Genomic DNA, 19,213 nt, shown 5'->3' on the forward strand with positions numbered 1-19,213 from the left:
CCACCATGACCGCGTCGCCGGTTCGTCCCGGTGCTCGCCGCCACCTTGCTCCGTGCAACCACCGCCGCACCTTGCTTGCGGGCTGCCTCCCTGGACGGCTGGACCAATCAATCATCCAGGATCCAATCCCAATCCACCACCACCGTAGGAGAGGAGCACGCACAGGCCCGGCCCGCCCGGACCTGGCTGGACCAGACCACCCAACGAGCCCAACCACTCCCCCTCCCCGTCTTCCTTTTCCTTCCGTTGTCCCAACACAGGCAGAGAGGAAGGCAGGAGGCGGCCGAGTCCTCGCTTCTCTCCCCTCTCTTCTTCCTCGCATCGTCACCTCCGCTCCGCGTCGCCAGACGAGACCCAGCGAGCAAGCGAGAGATCCCCCCAACCCCACCACCACCGCCTCCGCCCGGGATCTCCTCCCTCACCGCCGTCGCCGCCGCGAGGCCAGGCCAGGTAAGTCTCCGCCCTCCCTCTCCCCGTCCCCGCTTAATTCCCGCATCCATCCTAGCTAGCTAGGGTTCCTCCGCCGCCGCCCACGGCCGCCCCCTCGCGCCTCCCCTCCCCCGCTTGCTACCGTTTGTCCTAGGGTTCCGCACGCACCACCCCGGCCAACCGAATCTCACCCCGGACGCCGCACGGCGGGAGCTCCGCCTCGACCGCGGCCCGCCCGCCCACCCACCATTCGCTCGCTCCACCCCCCCCCCCCCCTCGCGGGGACGGAACGGGATGCCACGCAGGCCGTGCTCAAAACCTTCCCCATTTGGACTCCCGTCTCCAGTCACCGCGGCTCCTTCCTGGATTAACTACTCTTCCATTAATTAATTTTATTGCTAGTCTATTAGCTGCTGCTGCTGCTGCTGCTTCAGTTCCTACATAGCATGGCATGGCATCCCCCATGCTTGCAGCTTGTTTCTGTCGTGCCACATGTTCAGCAGGCTACGCCTTCTGCACTGCTGCAGCCGTCTTATTCGCACTAGCTACCCTGCTCAGCTACTGTTGCTGTTGGGCAATACCATGTATTCCCTCGCAACTCACCAGTTACGTCCCGGCTTCCAACCTAGTTTCCGTGGCGTTTACATGCTACAATAAATCACATCGTGTATCTAGCTCCAGCTTCTTGCTTGTCGGGACGCTAGCATCGGCAGCATCGCGCCAGCATACCGGGGAACCGTACCTTACAATTGTCCGCTCACAGCCGACACGCAGGTTTCAAAGCTGTATCCTATCTGGCAATCATGACTGTTCCATACAACTATCTGTACCCTACTCACTACCTTAACGGCGGATTCTGTTTTTTTTTTTTTTTTTGCTTGGACCTAACCTACGTTAAACTGTCTTTCTTATGCACATCGCTCTTAGTCAACACTTAGGTTGCCAATTAGGACATGCATATTGTACATTGTTGTGGATCAAAAAGAGATGTCACGATGCAGACAGAAAAAGCATTATAGCTCGATGCACATAAAAAAGGAATAAACTTAGCAAATCAGATATGTTAGGATGACTACCATAAGTATGTACAGTAATAGTATGCGTCTTGAGAATCGCTTCTATGCTTTCAATGAGACAACATATACGGATGCTTTTGGTTTTTCAATCATTATGAATTTATGTAGTCTTACTCTCACATGTATGGCTTCTTGGACAGGGTTGATGGATAACGTCTCCCCGAGCACTCTGCTCAGTAGTATCTCCCGTCTTGGTGTCTTAACATCTGATGGCTCTACCTTGAGACCCAAGCCCATTCAGAAGTACTGCCAAAATGTATATGATATCTCGAGCATTGTGAACCCCCTTCTTGAAGATCTCTGCAAGACTCCAGAAGAGCAACTCAATGAGGTCCTAAGAGATCTTGACACTGCTATCAATGAAGCTTCAGGCCTTATTGGAAACTGGCACCAGACAACCAGCAAAATATATTTTGTAAGTACATAAAGTCAATATATTCGCTTTTCACTTGCTCACTCTACTTTCCATATATTATGCTTTAGAATTATGCCACCCAAGGAAAATCAATATGTTGCTTTTTAACAGCATTGCACCCTTTCCAGTTTTTACTTTACTAGCAAGCTGGTACTCTTCTGATTTGTATCATATGTGCATTGGCTAGATACAAATGTTTTGTGTTGTCTGTTAGCATCACCATTTTGCCTTACTCACCCTCTGTTTTTTCTTCTTATTGTCACACTTGTGTTAGGTAAAAATATAAAATTACCATCCTTCTTACTTTTGATGTGTGCTGCGAATCGATCTTGGTCATTGGTAGTCTAGATGTTCTAGCTAGACTTGCTTGAGTAGCTTTACCAGTGCATTAACATTTTAATATGGTTTATCTAGTTAGCATATTGAAGGGCGGGCCTGGTGCAGCGGTAGAGCCTACCGTCTGTAACAGGAAGGTCCCGGGTTCGAGCCCCAGCCTCTGCACATTTGTGTGGGTAAGGCTTGGGGCTTAAAGATAACCCTTCCCCAGACCCCGCACAGTGCGGGAAGCCTACGGCACTGGGTACGCCCTTTTTTTTATCTAGTTAGCATATTGGTTCAAGCAAGGCAGCATGTAAATCCATAATACATAGATAATACATAGTTTTGCAAAAAGAAAACTGGGCAGCCATCCTAAGTATATACTTATAGGTAAAGATTTTACATTAGTCGTGCATGTGCTTTGACTTTATTCGCACGCTGGGGCCCACACACAGGCAAGCCAAATGTGTTTCACCATCAAGGCCCCACCATTGCTGCCTCATCTTCTCTGATGAAGTCTCTCTCAGATCTCTGGTGCGGTAGCTCCAACACCGCTGGTGGTGGTGGTGGCCGACTGGTGACTAGGCTGGTCGGTACCCCTCCTATCTCCCCCTCCCTCTCCTTCAGGTTGGAGGCATAGTGGTTACCGGAACTCACCGGTCGCAGTTGAAGGACTGGATTTAGGGTTGGGGGTTCGGGATTGGGAATTCAGGGTTCGGATTGGGGTGTCCGGCGGCTGTACAGGGACAGCGGCGGACCTGCAGCCGGCCCAACGATGTCGATGGGTGGTGGGCTTGAGGGCGCCACCAGCTAGGAGCCAGCTGCCTCAGTTAGCGGAGGACAAGGTGTAGGGGTGGCGGCGATGGTGGGCGGATTGGTGTGGTGGTGGAGCGGCTGTGAGGTTGCTGGTGGCCCTGGCGGCGGCAGGAAGGACAAAAATGGAATGCAATTTGCTTTCCTAATCATTTGTTTCCTTTTATGGGCAGTGTGCTTGCAGCTGGACTATACCATGGCCATATGTTCGTTAGATGCGTCCATACTTGCATGCTATTCATGTACGAGGGAACTTGCATTAGTTAATTGGTGGTCAGTTTTGTCTTGTGCAGAGAACAGTTTACTTGTCCTTGTTGCTGATATTGCTTAATGTTTATGCCATTACACATGAAACACTTTCTTGTCCATCATGTGGTGTAGGTGTATTCTGAATGTTTACATGTTCATGGATTTTCCCCCGAACTTGCAAGGTTTAGCATTTAGCTAACGCCACTTGATGAGTGCCATAAATATTGAAATATACTCATGATTTCTTATTTGGTAATGTTCTTATTACCTTAAAATAGGGTTGGCAAATTGAATCGGTAATATCAGATATTCAGGGATGTTCCCTTCAGCTGTGCCAGCTGGCTAATTCTCTATTGCCTTCTCTGACTGGCCGTGCCTGCACATGTATTGAGGTAATAAACATCAGCTACTTTTTTTCTTTAATCACCCAAATTTCTCGTATGCACCAATCAAGCATATCTGTGTTTACCCTTTGTAGAAACTCCAAGACATAAATTATGAGCATATGTTCGATCTAGTTAAAGAGGCTGCCAAGGAACTTGCTGAGACAAGCGCTGCGAGTGCTGATAATCTGTTGAAACTGTCAAGTTCATTGAGCCTGTCAACAAACATGGAATTGTACATGGAAGCTATTTCCCTTGAGAATCTCAGAACAAGGGCACTAAGAAGTGAGAATCGCGAAGAACTGGATCTAGCTGAGCAGATGATTCCACTGGTCAACCATATGCATGATCGCCTTCTCAGGGAAAAACAACAGCTTAGCATCAACGGGGTTCCTATTCCTGCTGATTTTTGCTGTCCGCTGTCCTTGGAACTGATGTCTGATCCAGTTATTGTAGCATCTGGCCAGACGTATGAGCGGGTTTATATCAAGTTGTGGCTTGATGAAGGTTTTACTATCTGTCCAAAAACACGCCAAAGACTTGGTCACTCCAATTTAATACCTAATTATACTGTGAAGGCTTTGATAGCTAACTGGTGTGAATCTCATGACATTAGGCTACCTGATCCTATGAAATCCCTGAAGTTAAACTTTCCTTCAGCTGCCTCCTCCCTCCAGGATTTGGGTGCTGCGGGTGGCAGTCCTCTACATCCTAGTGTCATCTCAAGGGCTAATATTCCTGGGTCCCCAGAAGCTGATGCGTATATGAGAAACTTGAATGGAGCATCTCCCCACAGTGTGCCCAATCAGAACCCTCATGTGCATGCCAGCCGTTCTGGCCATGAGATCTCGACAAGTCAAACTTCTGAAAATGCAAATGGTTCTGCACCTGATGTATCAAGGTTATCACTTGCAAGTTCTGAAGCAAGAGAGTCTAGTTTGGAAGGAAGACGTGGTGGTTCGATTGGACAAACTTCAGAGCAGTCGACAGAGGAAGCATTTCAATCTTCTAATTTGGATATGCAGGACAACATGGACAGTTCTTCATTGAATGGCAGTCTTCCAAATAGTGGTCAACTTGATGGGGAATGTGACAATGGGGTGACGGGGGTTCCAAGTGATAGGACAAACTACAGTAGCGATGCATCTGGAGAGGTTACAGATGGTGGTGGTGCGCCTGTGGCATCTTCTGTTCCTCAAAGGGAACATTTAATCCCAAGACTGGCCACTAGAGGCCAATTTATCAGACGGCAAGCATCCGATAGGGGTTTCGCTAGAATTATATCTTCATCATCGATGGATGCACGGAGTGATCTCTCTGCCATTGAGAATCAGGTTCGGAAGCTGATTGAGGATTTGAGAAGTGATTCTGTAGATGTTCAGAGGTCAGCAGCATCAGAGCTTCGTCTTCTAGCTAAGCACAACATGGAGAATAGGATTGTCATTGCAAACTGTGGGGCTGTAAATCTACTGGTTGGTCTTCTTCACTCACCAGATGCTAAAACCCAAGAGCATGCCGTGACAGCTCTTCTGAATCTGTCGATAAATGACAACAATAAAATTGCTATTGCAAATGCTGATGCTGTTGATCCTCTCATTCACGTCCTTGAGACTGGGAACCCTGAAGCTAAAGAGAATTCAGCAGCCACTTTATTCAGTCTCTCGGTTATTGAAGAAAATAAAGTGAGGATTGGGCGATCTGGTGCGATCAAGCCTCTAGTAGACTTGCTAGGAAATGGCACCCCTCGAGGAAAGAAAGATGCAGCTACTGCATTGTTTAACTTGTCTATACTTCATGAAAACAAAGGTCGTATTGTGCAAGCCGATGCTGTGAGACACCTGGTTGAGCTTATGGATCCTGCTGCTGGAATGGTCGACAAAGCTGTGGCTGTGTTGGCAAACCTTGCTACGATACCAGAAGGGAGGACTGCGATTGGGCAGGCACGTGGCATTCCAGCCCTTGTTGAAGTTGTTGAGTTGGGTTCTGCAAGAGGGAAGGAGAATGCTGCTGCCGCGTTGCTTCAGCTCTGTACAAACAGCAACAGATTTTGCAGTATAGTTCTTCAAGAGGGTGCAGTGCCTCCTCTAGTCGCCCTTTCACAGTCAGGAACACCTCGAGCGAGAGAGAAGGTTCGCTGCTCCCACAAGTCATATTTCTAATTTAGAATTTGAAAATGTAACAAACCACCTCTAAATCATCATCCTAATGCTAACTCTGTGGTGTGATATGCTGTTTGTCGTGCAGGCACAAGCTCTTCTCAGCTACTTCCGCAGCCAAAGACATGGGAATTCAGCGAGGAGATAGCCTTAACAATTTTTGTTGTAGTGTACATTAAGCTGTGCCTTTTATGCCCCTCATCGCGACTGGGCTCCTGTTGTTTCATTAGCACTGCCGGATGCGTGGGCTGGAATTTGCGTGTGCTGGAATTATTGCATTGCAGTGCTCTGTGCTCAAACTGTTCATAGATTGAGATTGTTGTAAGCTCATCTCATGTAAGTGTTGTGGGCGGTGAGTGTTGTCTGTTGAGATGGTATCTTTTTGGTTTATTTTCTTCTCTTCTTTTTTTGAGGATTTTTTTTGTATAGCTTATCCATTGGTAGCAACTTACCTATTCACCGAGATCGAGATTTTGTCCTGTATATGCTATTAGCGGTGGCGTTATGATTGATGGATGTACAAGTTATAGTTGTTCTGTACCAAATAAGCCTTGTTCGCACACCTAATTGCTTGTTCGTTGATGGGAAGTTAAAATTTCATTGCGATTTTCTTTCTACTGTGTAACTTGTTATTTGAGTCTGAAATAAATTTGATATACTAGTACTTTTAACTTCTCCTTCAACATGTTCTGAAACTGTATGTGTCGAAGTGGAGAAACAAGATTATAGTAATATAAAGATAGGGCTTTTTTTGGATTCCTGCCATTATAATTTTTCGACTTCAGAATAATGTCATTACTATTCACGTTATTGGAAATTTGCCATTACAATTCTGGATACCTCACTCTTGCCCTGATGTACGTTTGTAGCGTACCTAGGCTCACTGTCAGGCCTCGTATTTTCGTATAGGACTGTATTGCCCCTCTTTTTTATCTATTCCTGAGTCGTCGCCTCCTCATCCCGACTCGTCCCCTCCTTCCTTCTTCGTTCTTCGCCTCCTCCCGCACGCCATTGTCGTCGATGCTTGCTTGCCCTTGCCGCCGCTGCCCTCCAATAGTTGGCCCCTGCCTTGTCGAGGATGAGTGGAAAGAAGATCTGGCGGGCGCCACCCTCTGGGTCGAGCTCAACGCAGATCCCGGCGCATAGTCCGCCGCTGCCCGCACTGGTGGATTGCCCGTTTTGCCGCATCGAGCTGGTTCGGATCGTAAGCAAGCAGCCCAAATCTTATGGCCAAAGATTCGTGAAGTGCCCTAACAACATCAGAGTAAGTACATTTGCATCCAATTTGTGTGCAATTTGGGGTCCTTGTTTGGTGTTCATGCGGCTAGGGTTCAATGGAAATGCAGGACGACCCAACTACATGTGGCATCATCATGTCCGAGGCGCAATATGCTGCATACTTGTGCAACCTAGGGGAGCTTCCAGCTCACTGGAAGAAGGCGATCCCTCCCAGCTGTGGAGACCATGGAGGTGGTTCTGATGACTGCATTTTGGAGATGAAGCAAGAACTAGATGCATTGAAGCTCAAAATTGACAGTGCCGTGGATGGGTCGTGGGATCTGAAGGTGCAAGTATAGAGGTTAAAATCGGAATTTGTTGTGATTGCAGCAGTTTGTGTAGGTGTAGCTTTGGGTTGTATTGTGAGCAAAATGTGGTAGTCTGGAAGTAGTCAATTAGCTAGCCCTGTGTGTTTGTGTTTCTGTCTTTGAAGTTGTATGACAATTGCAAGAGAAGTTGTATGACAATTGCAAGAGAAAGCATGAATGAATGGTTATGTATGCATATGGATGACAAATGGTCATCAGCTAGTCTGGTATTCTCATTTAATCTTTTGTCATAAAACCAAATAGTGGGAGTCTGGTTAGTACCCAGATTCAATTCAGTTGATAGATGTTTCACAAGCAAAGCTAATGTCAGTGACCCATACTCCACATTCCACTTGACAACTCGGCCTTTTGTGTATGATTTCCTACCACTCGCGTCTTTAGAAACGAAACCTTCCAGTTTAAGCTCTAGCGCAAACATCCCATCCCTACCAAAAGTTAATTTCATCCCAAATCAAAATTGTATATGTGCAAAAAGCAAATCAAACGCCTAAATCGACAATTGTTTGGTCAACAACCACAAGGATGAAGATTTGGTACTTGCTACCGCTGTCCCCCATAGCCGCACCAGCAGCGGCCACGCACGGTGCTTCCATCACCTCCGGTCGGCGCGAGGTTAGGGTTCGTCTCCATGGCCGCCAGTCCTTGTCGGGGAAGCCTCCAATCGCCGCCGCCAATCAAGGGGGTTAGGGTTTGGTTCGGTAGAGAATGAGGAACGTGAGGTAGGAGACGAGTCGAAGCTAGCCCGTCGCGCGTCCCCTTTACCCATGGAGAGGAGGGCAATACGGTCCTATACGAAAATACGAGGCCTGACAGTGGGCCCAAGTACGCCGCAAACGTAGATCAAGGCAAGGGTGTGAGGTATCCAGAATTGTAATGACAAGTTTCCAATAACGTGAATAGTAATGGCATTCTTCCAAAGTCGAAAAATTATAATGGCAAGAATCCAAAAAACCCTATAGCCAAGCTGAAGTAGCTTAGGCGAAGTCAAAGACAATTTGCCAAAAGTCTACGCTGCCACAAAAGCAAGTGCAAGCAACATTTGTGACTTGTGATCGTCGTTTCAGCTTTGTGCTCGTATATAAGCAACGCGCGACATAAGACTAGCACCATAATATTCTGTAATCTGTACAGCTGCAACATTACATCCAAGTTACAGAAGTCTATAGCCGGATCCTATATACCACATTGCATTCGAAAGAGTTGCGCTTCGCAGGAACCGTTCGTATTCTGTACAACATTCTCTGGAGTGCCCTAATTCTGTTGATAAGCGCAAAATTGCACCATTTCGTGGACTTCAGTTTTCTGAGGACAGCCGTTTGTGGAATTGCCCTGCCATCTCATGCCTACATCTTATGCTTGGCGCGGACCGTGAGGTTGTAACATGATTGCAACAGATAATGGCACCTGGGGGAGGAAGAAAGCGTTGGGTTTAGTGCCGTGTTCATACAAAGGAAGCAAAAGATTCCACCTCATATCACACACATTATTCCATTGTGTCAACTAAAAATGCAGGGCATGACAAGTTTGCTAGTTCCCTCCAATTTAACCTTTTCTAACTCAGCTATTTGATGATCAGGTTGGATTTTAGAGTTCAGGTAAAACAAGAGGAAGAAAGCCTTGGGTTTAGTGCCATGTTCATACAAAGGAAGCGAAAGATTCCACCTCATATCACACACATTATTCCATTGTGTCAACTAAAAATGCAGGGCATGACAAGTTTGCTAGTTCCCTCCAATTTAACTTTTCTAACTCAGCTATTTGATGATCAGGTTGGAATTTAGAGTTCAGGCAAAACAAGTACCTTAGCAGTATAAAAAAAACTAGGCAAGATGCTATTCCCAACTAACCAAACTGTTTACATAATAACAATCTTGATTCTTGAAAGGAAATGAGAACAATAATCATCCGACATACCATCAAGAGGCTTCGCAGTTGGCATCATTCTCCTTTTTCCTTGTGTACGTTCTCATCTTTCTGGAGAACTCCTTAACTGATGGTTCATCTGCAAATGTCAGGGGCGTTTCTTCAACAAATGGATCTCTCTCATAAAATAGTTGAATAGGCCTCCTTCCCATGTCATCTGTTGGAGATTCCTCGGGTATGTCACGATACAAATGTCTTAGAATGAAGAGAGCAGTATCATGATCTCGCCAATAGTTACTACAGGTAAGGTAACAACTCCAAGGTCAGTGAAAATCTGAAACCAGATTTAAACAGGTAAAAATAATCAGACAACAGGAATTTTTTTTTACTCACGTATGAGCTCCCAGAGCAGATAGATATGGATGTTGAAATGTTTTCTCCTGCAAGAACATTATTAAGACTCTGAGATAAAAAAAAAATCATTGAATCTAAAACATACAAGAACGGCAAAGCCAAAAATGGAAGTGAGGAGAAAGTGGATGATGTTGCCAAAGGAGTTCACTTCACTCTGCACATGTGAAGGTGCCAGCCAGTTACAAATAATATGTGTAAATACTGTGCAGTGCTCTGACATGATGTGAACAGAATTTCAGAGTTGCACACACCTTTGTATGATCAAACCTCAACTAGGGTTATAAAACCACAGTTCAATAATTAGTCATTATTTTATCAAATGAGGAATTAGTAGTTCTGGTGGTGCAAGGGGTGGTAGAGGGCCTCGAAATTTGACTTCGATAATCTAAGGGTGAGGCCCTAAAAGGACCGGGCTCTAATCTTATACAATATTGAATTAAAAATGTATAAGGGCCAAGTTGGATTATGAAGAGACCACTAGAGCCGTGATCCGTTACCACCCCTACGTGCAACCCAGGTCTTCACAGGACTGTGAAGTCGGGATTGTAAGATGGTGTTGGTGTGTGACTATGTGCCAGTGGCCCAGTGTTCTGTGATACACGAATATAAAGTAGAAATTTTATCACCTGAAGCACATGGTCAATTCGACCATCCGGTGCACCTGTCAACCTTTCCATCATCATGGAACCATATGATCTGTCTTTCTCATTGGCAGTCTTACCATCCTCTATATGAATAGCAATTATCATTTTGTCAGAACTGTTTTATTTGTAATTTTAAATGTATGAAAGGTAAAGAAATATGAATACCTTCCGTGTCATTTCTGCTCAATGCTAGCATAGCAGCTACTGCTTTGACCTATAGAAGGCAAAAAAAAAAAGGAGTTGAAAGCGCATATATTCACTAAGGTTATAATAAGAGCTTCACTGCTAGATCATTCATAGCATGTACTACTTAATGGATCAAAACCCACCAAGATTCACATCACTGTTTGTTCAAAGCATGCACCAAATTCACAAAACCCATGCAGAGCAGACCTTACCTTTAATGACTTCAATTGACGGGCAATGGCTTGGGAACGTGCAGCAATATCTTCCGTGAACTCCTACATGGTATATCAACCCAAATAAGGTAATCAAGATACATAATCCTATCAAGTAAAAAAAAACACATTCTCTGCTAGGAACAGGCAGTTAAAATGATGAATAACCCACCTGCACTCCTACATGTATCCTCTTTCCACCTCTATGGTAGGGTACAATGACAGGGCGCTTCTTTAGATAATCTTCACATACAAGTGGTTCAACTCTGTATAAAAGCCCACCTAGATTCATATGACATATTCCTCACTACGCAACAGATAAGTACACTGTCTTCCAGTGCAATAAAGAACTGTATCTAAATATTTCAAAGGCTATCCACATCTTTTCATATCAGGTTGCCATTATTTAGTTCCATTGCAGTATTGTATATTTTATGAACTCTCCAAATGTGACATAAGAGAACACTATGTGTCAGAAAGCTACAGACCTGTATGCTACAGGATCAAAAGGATGAAAAATATTGAACATCTGCCGGCAGCATGGCATCTCTTCGATTATGTTCTCATCCTGCCAATAATCTTGCCCCCTGCCTTTAGAACAAGGTATCAAATTCAGATACAAGTCATGGAACGATAGGAGACCACAAATCATAGAGCAACTGGCAACAATGGAAGCAGTTGCCAGCTGCCAGGGAGAATTATATGTAGCTGTATACAGAAAGAAATGCTAAAAGTAACTTGAAACATGTGCCACTATGAGGATGGCCGGGCCGAAAGAACTGGGGGATCTGTTGCAGTGAGTAGTATGAGCAGTAGTCCAAAAAACCAAGGGCACGAATGTACTAGAAAAACTAACCCAAGCCATGGAATCGGCATGTTATCGGACCGTCTTTTTTTTTCTATCTAGACATCATCCTTGATAATACATAGGAACAGAAGCCCAATTTATCCTCTTCAAAAGTCACCTGTAATCGGACTCTTTATTTCTATCTATTAATACAACGACGCGCAGTTCTCCTGCGTGTATAGAAAAAAAAATGTGCCACTATATGGACATCATCCTTGATAATACATAGGAACAGCAGCCCAATTTATTCCAAAAGTCTTAAGATTTTTACATATACAAATTACAAATGCAACTTTAGAAAAGTTTGATGGCCATTGAGAACATTTAATGAACGGTCAAGTAAAGTTTATTATTCTTGCAAAAAGTTTTCAGCAATTTCACAGGCCTTTGTTAGGGCTATCATGCAACGAAGCATACATAATTTTCTTCTAGTTACTCATGCAGAAATCATTATCGAGCAGGTAGTTCAAAAGGTGATGAAATGCTAAAGAGCTCAATATAATTTAAAATATAGCCTAAACCTAACAAGAACACTATGTAAATCTATCTAAACCAAAAAAGGACCCAAAAAGAAAAACATCAACACTGATGGAAAGCAAACGAAAAATATACAGAGGGTTGATTGCTGTTCCAACAATAATAACCACTTATAAACATAACTATTATCAGTCAAAGGTTCCATATTTGCTTTCCAATATAAGCAGATATTTTCTCCGTTGAATAAAAGTCAAAGGTTCCATACCAATACCAATACGGACATTACGCAGGGAAAGGAAGACACCCAAGGGAGATCCAACAGCAAAGAATGTGTCAACCTGAATATCCAAAAATAATGCAACGATGACATAAAATTCAAGTGAATGAAACAATGATAAAATACTGAAAATAACTCATGCTATATTACCTTAAAGTTTAGTTTCGTGTATCTGATTTGTGGTGAGTAGGACTGATTCGTACTTCCTTGCACCGTGAAAAGTTTGCCAGAGTTCATAGCAAGATTGAGACTTTTACCTATCACAAATACATATTAAAATCTGAATAACAAACACATTACAAACCTCCTAAGAGATGCCTTGAACCAATAGCAACTACTTACCTTCATGATACTCAACACCACTGATGCTTTCAGGCACTAGATGATTCTGTTGTTCAAGTTGTTCTAGCCTAGCCTTAAGACGTTTCACCTGAATAACAGAGAAGTATAGGCATCAATTTGTTATGTCAGTTTAACTAGCACTATTGCTTGGCTTCAAGCTAACACTATTAATTTTGGGCTTTGAAGTGAGGTGTTGAATATCTGAGATAGTAATTGTAAATCTTCAATATTACTATAATACATTTATTTCAATATTAATTAAATATATTTGTGTATGATTCCTTTCAAGGCAATAAACAATCGGTGTGCTTTCTTATGAAGTTGAAGATTCAAAGATGATAACCACATTATAAATTAGCTGAATTCTGTTTAGTCATACCTCTTCTTCTAGTGAAAAAATCAATTTATCTTTGGCAAGGACCTCTTCATGGACTTCTTCAGCAGACCTTGACATGCTAGATCCTTCAGCATCTTTTGTGCTTACAGCTGAAGTGATCCCTTCCTCAGTATGTATTGTCTGATGATTCTCAACTGTATTTTCTTCTTCATTTTGTTCAGCGTCAACTGCACCAGGTGACACCACTGTGTCATTGTTGCTTGGTGAATTCTCGTGCACACATGACGGGGGTGCGCCATCCATTTGTGAAGCATCAGTTCTGGTGCTATCTTCATCAACGACACCATTTACACTATCAGCACAAGAATGCCTTAGAGTAACAGTATCATGATCCTTTGTGGCTGAATCATGTACAGCAACTTCATTGGCTGATTTTGCTCCTTGACTTCTATCAGATGTCCATTCCATGTTCAGATACTCTGTTGGAAATGGGGCCCAAAGGGTTTCTTGATGGCAAAGTATATCATAAGACAAAACACTTCCTAACGAGTGGCCATACAATGAAACCTGCAAGAAAAAGGGCAAGTCATAATGTTTCTCGTTTAATTATCAACACAATTGCAATCATCAAGAAAATTGTGAACAAGTCATGGACTGCAAACCTTTCCAATGTAACCAGGATTTCTCTTCAGAAATTTCATGTACAGCTTGTTCAACTGATTCGAGACCTGTAATATGTTCAAGTTACTAATTTATTGTAAGGAGTTCAACAACACTTTCAATCTTTCAGCTAATACAATATAAAAAATATGACAGGAATATTCAAGTTTTCTAATATACACCAAAGGAGGATATCTGGAGCAGTAAGATAGAGTCAAAAAACATAGTATCAGTGCCATCACTCATCAACAGTTGCTTGGACTAATCAGATTTGGTTCAAAGCCACCAAAGAAAATCAAGGTTTCACAAAAAAACAGACCAAAACACAGAAAACAGAGGTAGTGCAGTGATATAGCAAATTACCGAGTCAATAATATGTTGACAGTAGATAGGACTCATGTAATATAGAACATCATGAACCGTGGCACCTAACGCAACTCGAAGTCCTTTAACTCCATCCAAAGTGAGTTTCTCAACAGTATGTTCACCACTAAGCTTCAAACCCTTCCTCCACTGCAATAATAAGCACCAGTATTAGACATGGAAGTCGCAACAATGGAGATTTAACCATACGACATATCATGGTTGGATTAAAAAAAATTCTGTGACCTGTTGTCTTATCAATATATATAAGCAACAACTAAGCAACTGTTATTAAGTGTGTATATATGTAGCTCGAAATGCCTGCGAGTATTAGATAACAGCCAGTACTTTGTTAGTTCATATTAAAACATAGACAATGTTCAAAGGTAATACTCTAAGTGCTAGGCATTTTTTTGTCAGAATATATATCAAAGCTCATAATAATTAACCACTGGCTACATGTTAATTCAGGATGTCTGAATCCGGAATTCTTTAGTGGTAAGCTAATTGCTTGTGTTGTGTTGTGAGGGAGGGATTTGTCCATGTGATGCCATTGTGACAGGGGTGTCAAATTCTGAAAGGCTCACGAATTGAGACCCAAATTCTGAAATTTGTACCTGTTTATTCTTGTTCTTAAAAAAAATAATGCGGTAATGCACAGCCCTCCTCTTATTCGAGAAAAAAAAAGGATCTCAGCAGGATGTATCACTTATGGAAAACTTTGAATTCTTACCTGACAGGGAATAAATAGAACCCTCTGGGTGCTTCTTTGATAAGAAGTTAAGTATCTTTCAGCTAGATTAGCAGTTACTCGACGGAAATCAACAACATCATCAACAAGATTAGCTTTCTCCAATCTCTGCCCAATGCCATGAACCATGAATACAAGATGACCAACTGGAACCTAAGAAGAAGCAATTGCAATGTATTATCACTTCAAAGTTTTTTGCTGCACAAGAAACCTTGTAAAATGTAGGGGAATAATTTTCAACACAAAGAACTTCTGATTATCCAATAATCTAGCAACCTTTTTTTGGTGTAAGATGATAGTACTAAGCATTCAGACGACAGAAAAGGTGCTCCATTGAACTATATAGTTTTGCATATACAGTCATTTGCCATCAGGCCAATTGAAATGCAAAATGTCCAAGGTGATGTCTAAGAGATGAGAGAAACATCCGATGTCTAGTGTCCATACATGATGTCTATGGTACTTTTCATGGCCAAAAGACAAATGACTTAACGAATTATGAGGACACTACCTTGCACCAACGCTTGTTTTGTGGTTTCTTGCGTCTTAGATCTGAGCCAAGCTTGTTCCTTCATGGAGACACTAGCTTCTTCTCTCTCCTCTTTTAATTGTTCACATCAGATTTTATCCTAGGAGGACACCTAATTAATGCCTAACGCATTGCCATGTTGGAGCATTGGGAGTGACCTCATGTTTTTTTAGTACAAAAGGTTACATCATGCCACCTAGTTGTATATTTAACAAAAATGTTGCGAACGGCCTACCAATAAGGGAATTAGGTTAACTGGAGAAAATAGTAGGGAAAAATTATCTAAAGTACCTTTTCCTGTAACAATAATGTACACCTAAAACTTTTGCCTGTGGAGAACATATATTCACAGTGCTCTTCAGTCTCACTTCCAAATTCAGACTACTGATATGGCGGGAAAAAAGGTCACTGCATCTGAAACAGTAAATACCTGAGAGCAGTAATCATCCATTTCCTCTTCCTTTTGCTGACGCAACTCGTCCTGGCAAAAAAATCAGATTGCAGTTATACACTAAAAAAGAATTGATCAGGCAATTGTCCACATTCCAGATTCATACTTACAAGCTCTGATACAATCTAAGTCGACAAACCAATAGTAGGAGCGCACTTCAAAATTTTAAGGCAAAAAATAGAGAACAAAATCATTGTCCATTTGTTTTTTCTGTGATCTAAACAGTAACATGGTAGGTTACCTGTGAAGGCTTTTCAGGTTCAGGAAGACAAAATCCACGCCTTAATTTGATTGTTTTGCTACCAAGCTTAGGACCTGTATCAAAGACAAGCCAAGCTTCCCAAGTATCATCCTCTCCAGTAAAAAGAGCATGCAAATCCTGGACAAACTATATCTTAGCCTTGACCCCAAATTATCAATCTTTATTTTTCTGACAAAGCTCTATCAGCATTACATACCGGTATACTTCCTTGGAGATCAACGCGCGCTGCAAATAGTCCTGAAGGTTGAAATTTGCGACGATGCCAGACCTAGTTTTGACAACAACAGGGTGTTCAGCTATTTTCTGAGCTAAAAAATAGACGGAGTATGAGTATGACAAAACTAACAGAGCAAGATGACTAGAGTGAAAGGCTTATGCACAGTGTACATCACATCACAGCTTATATAGTCATTTTCCATCACAATCACGAAGCCCATGGTTCAGAGCTAAGTTCCCAGCCCATTGAATTAATACAACCATCTGATAAGTGAGTTTAGTTATCCTTTATAGCGCAAATATAATATCCAAAGATTCCTTAAATAGTTAAAAATTCAGCTCCCAGCCCATTGAATTGATTTAGAGTATTTGGATCTGGTCAGGCAAGCTTAGTTATCATTCCTAACGCAAATGACTTTTCAAAATTCCTTAGCAGTTCTGGTAAATTGGCAGTCCAGAAAATATTTATGGATAGTCTTGGCAAAATGTTACTAAACAACACCCCACAAAATACCTGGCAATTATATGCTAACTCCAGCTGTTCAGCAACATCCTCGCGCAAGGGAAGCCAATCAAGACCACCTTTGCGAGCAAACCAGTGGCCTCTCAAGACACGCCTGTTTTCCCCATTCCAGTACACAGGGAAGCAATGACGCCTCATCAAATCAACCTGCAGGGAAGCAGGTTGTTAAGACAATAACACATTCACTAGATGGCATACTGGGACTCTGGGAGTAGTCAGTAACCATGGGTAGAATACTAATAGGAGCCAAAGTTTTTACTTCCTAATAATCCATGCGTGATTCATATTGGTAGTGAATGAACATTCCAGAAAGAGAGTACAAACCTCATATAGTCCACCTTTCACAGGAACCCCAACCCGCTCTTCCTCCACCTTATAAAGAAATTCAGACGCATCACTTTCAACCAAGGATCCTCTTGGTCCCACACTGCATTCTGCATACTCCCTCCACCAGTACGCAAGAAGTTCTTCCTCCCTCTACAAATAGTGTCACATTAAAATGAACTCCAACTCTTCAAGAAAGTGATTACGGATGGGAAATATAGTTCCCCTAATCTTGTACAGAAGATGTAAAAGAAGAGCAAAACAAGTTTAAACGCAAATGTGCGAGCATATGCTGTTATAGATAAATAAGCAAATGTAAAAAGAAATCACCATCATGGATCAATTGCTTGAAGATGTTAACTAATTTTCATATGGATGTATTTCAACAATCAAAGCAATAATACTAGAGCTGGCGTGCTTTGTGACTCAGCATTCAGGCATCTGCATCTCTGTTAAGATACTAACCTCCAAGAAAGACGCCTCCAGTGCCAGAGAGTCCCTCTCGCTGAACCGGAAGTAGTCTCCTTTCCCAACTATCTCTGTCCTTGGTACCGAAGAAGAGAGCACTGCATCAACAGTGAATCACATGAGATTTTAAGTGTCACACCATGGAACTTGAATTACCCGATTTGCCGGTTCAGGGGACTGCGCCTTTTAAGTTCCCAGTTCCCATATCAGTCATGATCCCAAATTAGTAACTAGTTTGCGTGACATCCCGACAACTAAACCCCAATTAACGCTAGTGAGAGAGTTGGCATGAGCCATGGATGAGTTTGCTCCGAAGCAGATGATTAAGGTGGGGACCACTGATCAAGTGTTGGAGCACCAGAGGAAACCTAAACGCCCTAGTCAAAAACACGCGGGTGGATGCGGTGGAAGCCGGAAGGGAAGGGAGGGGAGTGGACGGGCAGTGCGGCGCACCTTTGCCGGGGAGGGGGAGCTTGCAGAAGTACCAGCGGACCTCCTGGCCGTCGGAGGGGCTCTTGGTGCGCGCGAGGTACTTGTGGCGCGCCGCGCAGTGCTTGATCGCGTCCTCCAGCCGCCGGATATTGGACGCCGTGTTCCGCAGCGAGTCCGGCGACGCGCCCTCCGCCTCCCCGGCGGGGGCGACCGCGCGGCTCGCGGACGTCCCGGACGTCGACGCGCCCGAGGACGACGCGTCGTCCCCCGGGCCTCCGCCCTGCGCCCAGCTCTCGTCCGGCCTCGCCATGCGCGCCGCCCCCCGGGGGATCGCCGGCGACGAGGGAAAAAGGAGGAGGAGAGCGAGTCGGAGACGGGGAAGAGAGGAGAGGAGGGAGGGGCGGTGGCCGGTGGGGACGGCGCGAGGTGGGCCCCAAAGAAGGGTTGGGAAAGGAAGGCACGGAACGGAATGTGCCGCCCGCGAGGCGAATCAGAAGAGCCCGGCCCAACCGCAACCGCAACTCCGGCCTGGGTGAAATCTATTTTTTTATTCCTTCTTTTTCAGATCAGGGAGCTTCATTCATTACTCAAAAAGCATGGTTACAATCAGTCTCAAGGGTGTCGTTGCACACATGATGGAGCTTGGTGCCACTGACAGCAAGTATTATGGTGGGCTAAAAACAAACTGAATAATAAGATAGAAGAGAGAGTGGACTGTAAGCTTACAGGCAGCTTTGACACAAGAATTAAAAAAAATTATGAGATAGATAAGTAAGCCATATATTAATAGTGGAGACCTAAACTACTATATAAGTGGATTGAGAGATAAGCTACAATGAGTCTTATAGTCAGCAATAAGCTAAATTATTAACCTTGGTTTAAAAGCGAAAGCGCTTGAACAAGCGGATGATGTTTGTTGTTCACAACAAGAGAGGTGCATGGTCAGAGCATTGAGCCGAGAGCGTCCGGAGGTGATGGTCCGGGAAAGACGGCGCCCAGTCCTCATTGACAATGCGCTCGAGGTATAGAGACGACCATGCAAATGCAGCTCCAACCAGAGTTAAAAAAACTGATCGAACTGGTCCGGAAACCGCAGTTATCGATCAAATCGGTCCGGACCGGTTCCGGTTCCTGTCGATTTTAAACCGGCTCAAATTTAAAATTTAAATTAATCTCAAAAAATTTCTAA

At 43.6% G+C, this 19,213-nt stretch overlaps 2 protein-coding genes across 3 annotated transcripts; one reads left to right on the forward strand and one right to left on the reverse strand.

Annotated features, from left to right (window-relative positions):
- The first annotated feature begins 248 nt into the window (after nt 1-248).
- Nucleotides 249-6,439, forward strand: LOC120711157 (U-box domain-containing protein 4-like). 2 transcript variants are annotated; one of them, XM_039996602.1, is made up of 5 exons: nt 249-450; nt 1,646-1,920; nt 3,579-3,692; nt 3,779-5,812; nt 5,928-6,406. In XM_039996602.1, the coding sequence occupies exons 2-5, from the start codon at nt 1,651-1,653 to the stop codon at nt 5,985-5,987; spliced, it is 2,478 nt and encodes an 825-aa protein (XP_039852536.1). In that variant the 5' UTR covers nt 249-450; nt 1,646-1,650; the 3' UTR covers nt 5,988-6,406. The 2 variants fall into 2 exon arrangements, with proteins under 2 accessions (XP_039852536.1, XP_039852535.1); XM_039996601.1 differs by lacking the exon at nt 249-450 and having other exon boundaries at nt 1,615-1,920; nt 5,928-6,439.
- A 1,934-nt stretch (nt 6,440-8,373) lies between these two features.
- Nucleotides 8,374-18,455, reverse strand: LOC120711158 (phospholipase SGR2-like). Its single transcript, XM_039996603.1, has 22 exons — nt 18,046-18,455; nt 17,590-17,690; nt 17,125-17,277; nt 16,792-16,947; nt 16,258-16,329; nt 16,041-16,178; nt 15,779-15,829; nt 14,802-14,972; nt 14,069-14,218; nt 13,708-13,773; nt 13,088-13,612; nt 12,709-12,796; nt 12,517-12,623; nt 12,355-12,427; nt 11,254-11,356; nt 10,938-11,031; nt 10,766-10,828; nt 10,533-10,581; nt 10,350-10,450; nt 9,703-9,749; nt 9,361-9,606; nt 8,374-8,850 (listed from the first exon to the last, which is right to left on the reverse strand). The coding sequence occupies exons 1-21, from the start codon at nt 18,332-18,334 to the stop codon at nt 9,363-9,365; spliced, it is 2,841 nt and encodes a 946-aa protein (XP_039852537.1). The 5' UTR covers nt 18,335-18,455; the 3' UTR covers nt 8,374-8,850; nt 9,361-9,362.
- Nucleotides 18,456-19,213: the final 758 nt, after the last annotated feature.

The sequence above is a fragment of the Panicum virgatum genome, chromosome 6K (assembly GCF_016808335.1).
Source record: "Panicum virgatum strain AP13 chromosome 6K, P.virgatum_v5, whole genome shotgun sequence".
NCBI classification, from domain to species: Eukaryota; Viridiplantae; Streptophyta; class Magnoliopsida; order Poales; family Poaceae; genus Panicum; species Panicum virgatum.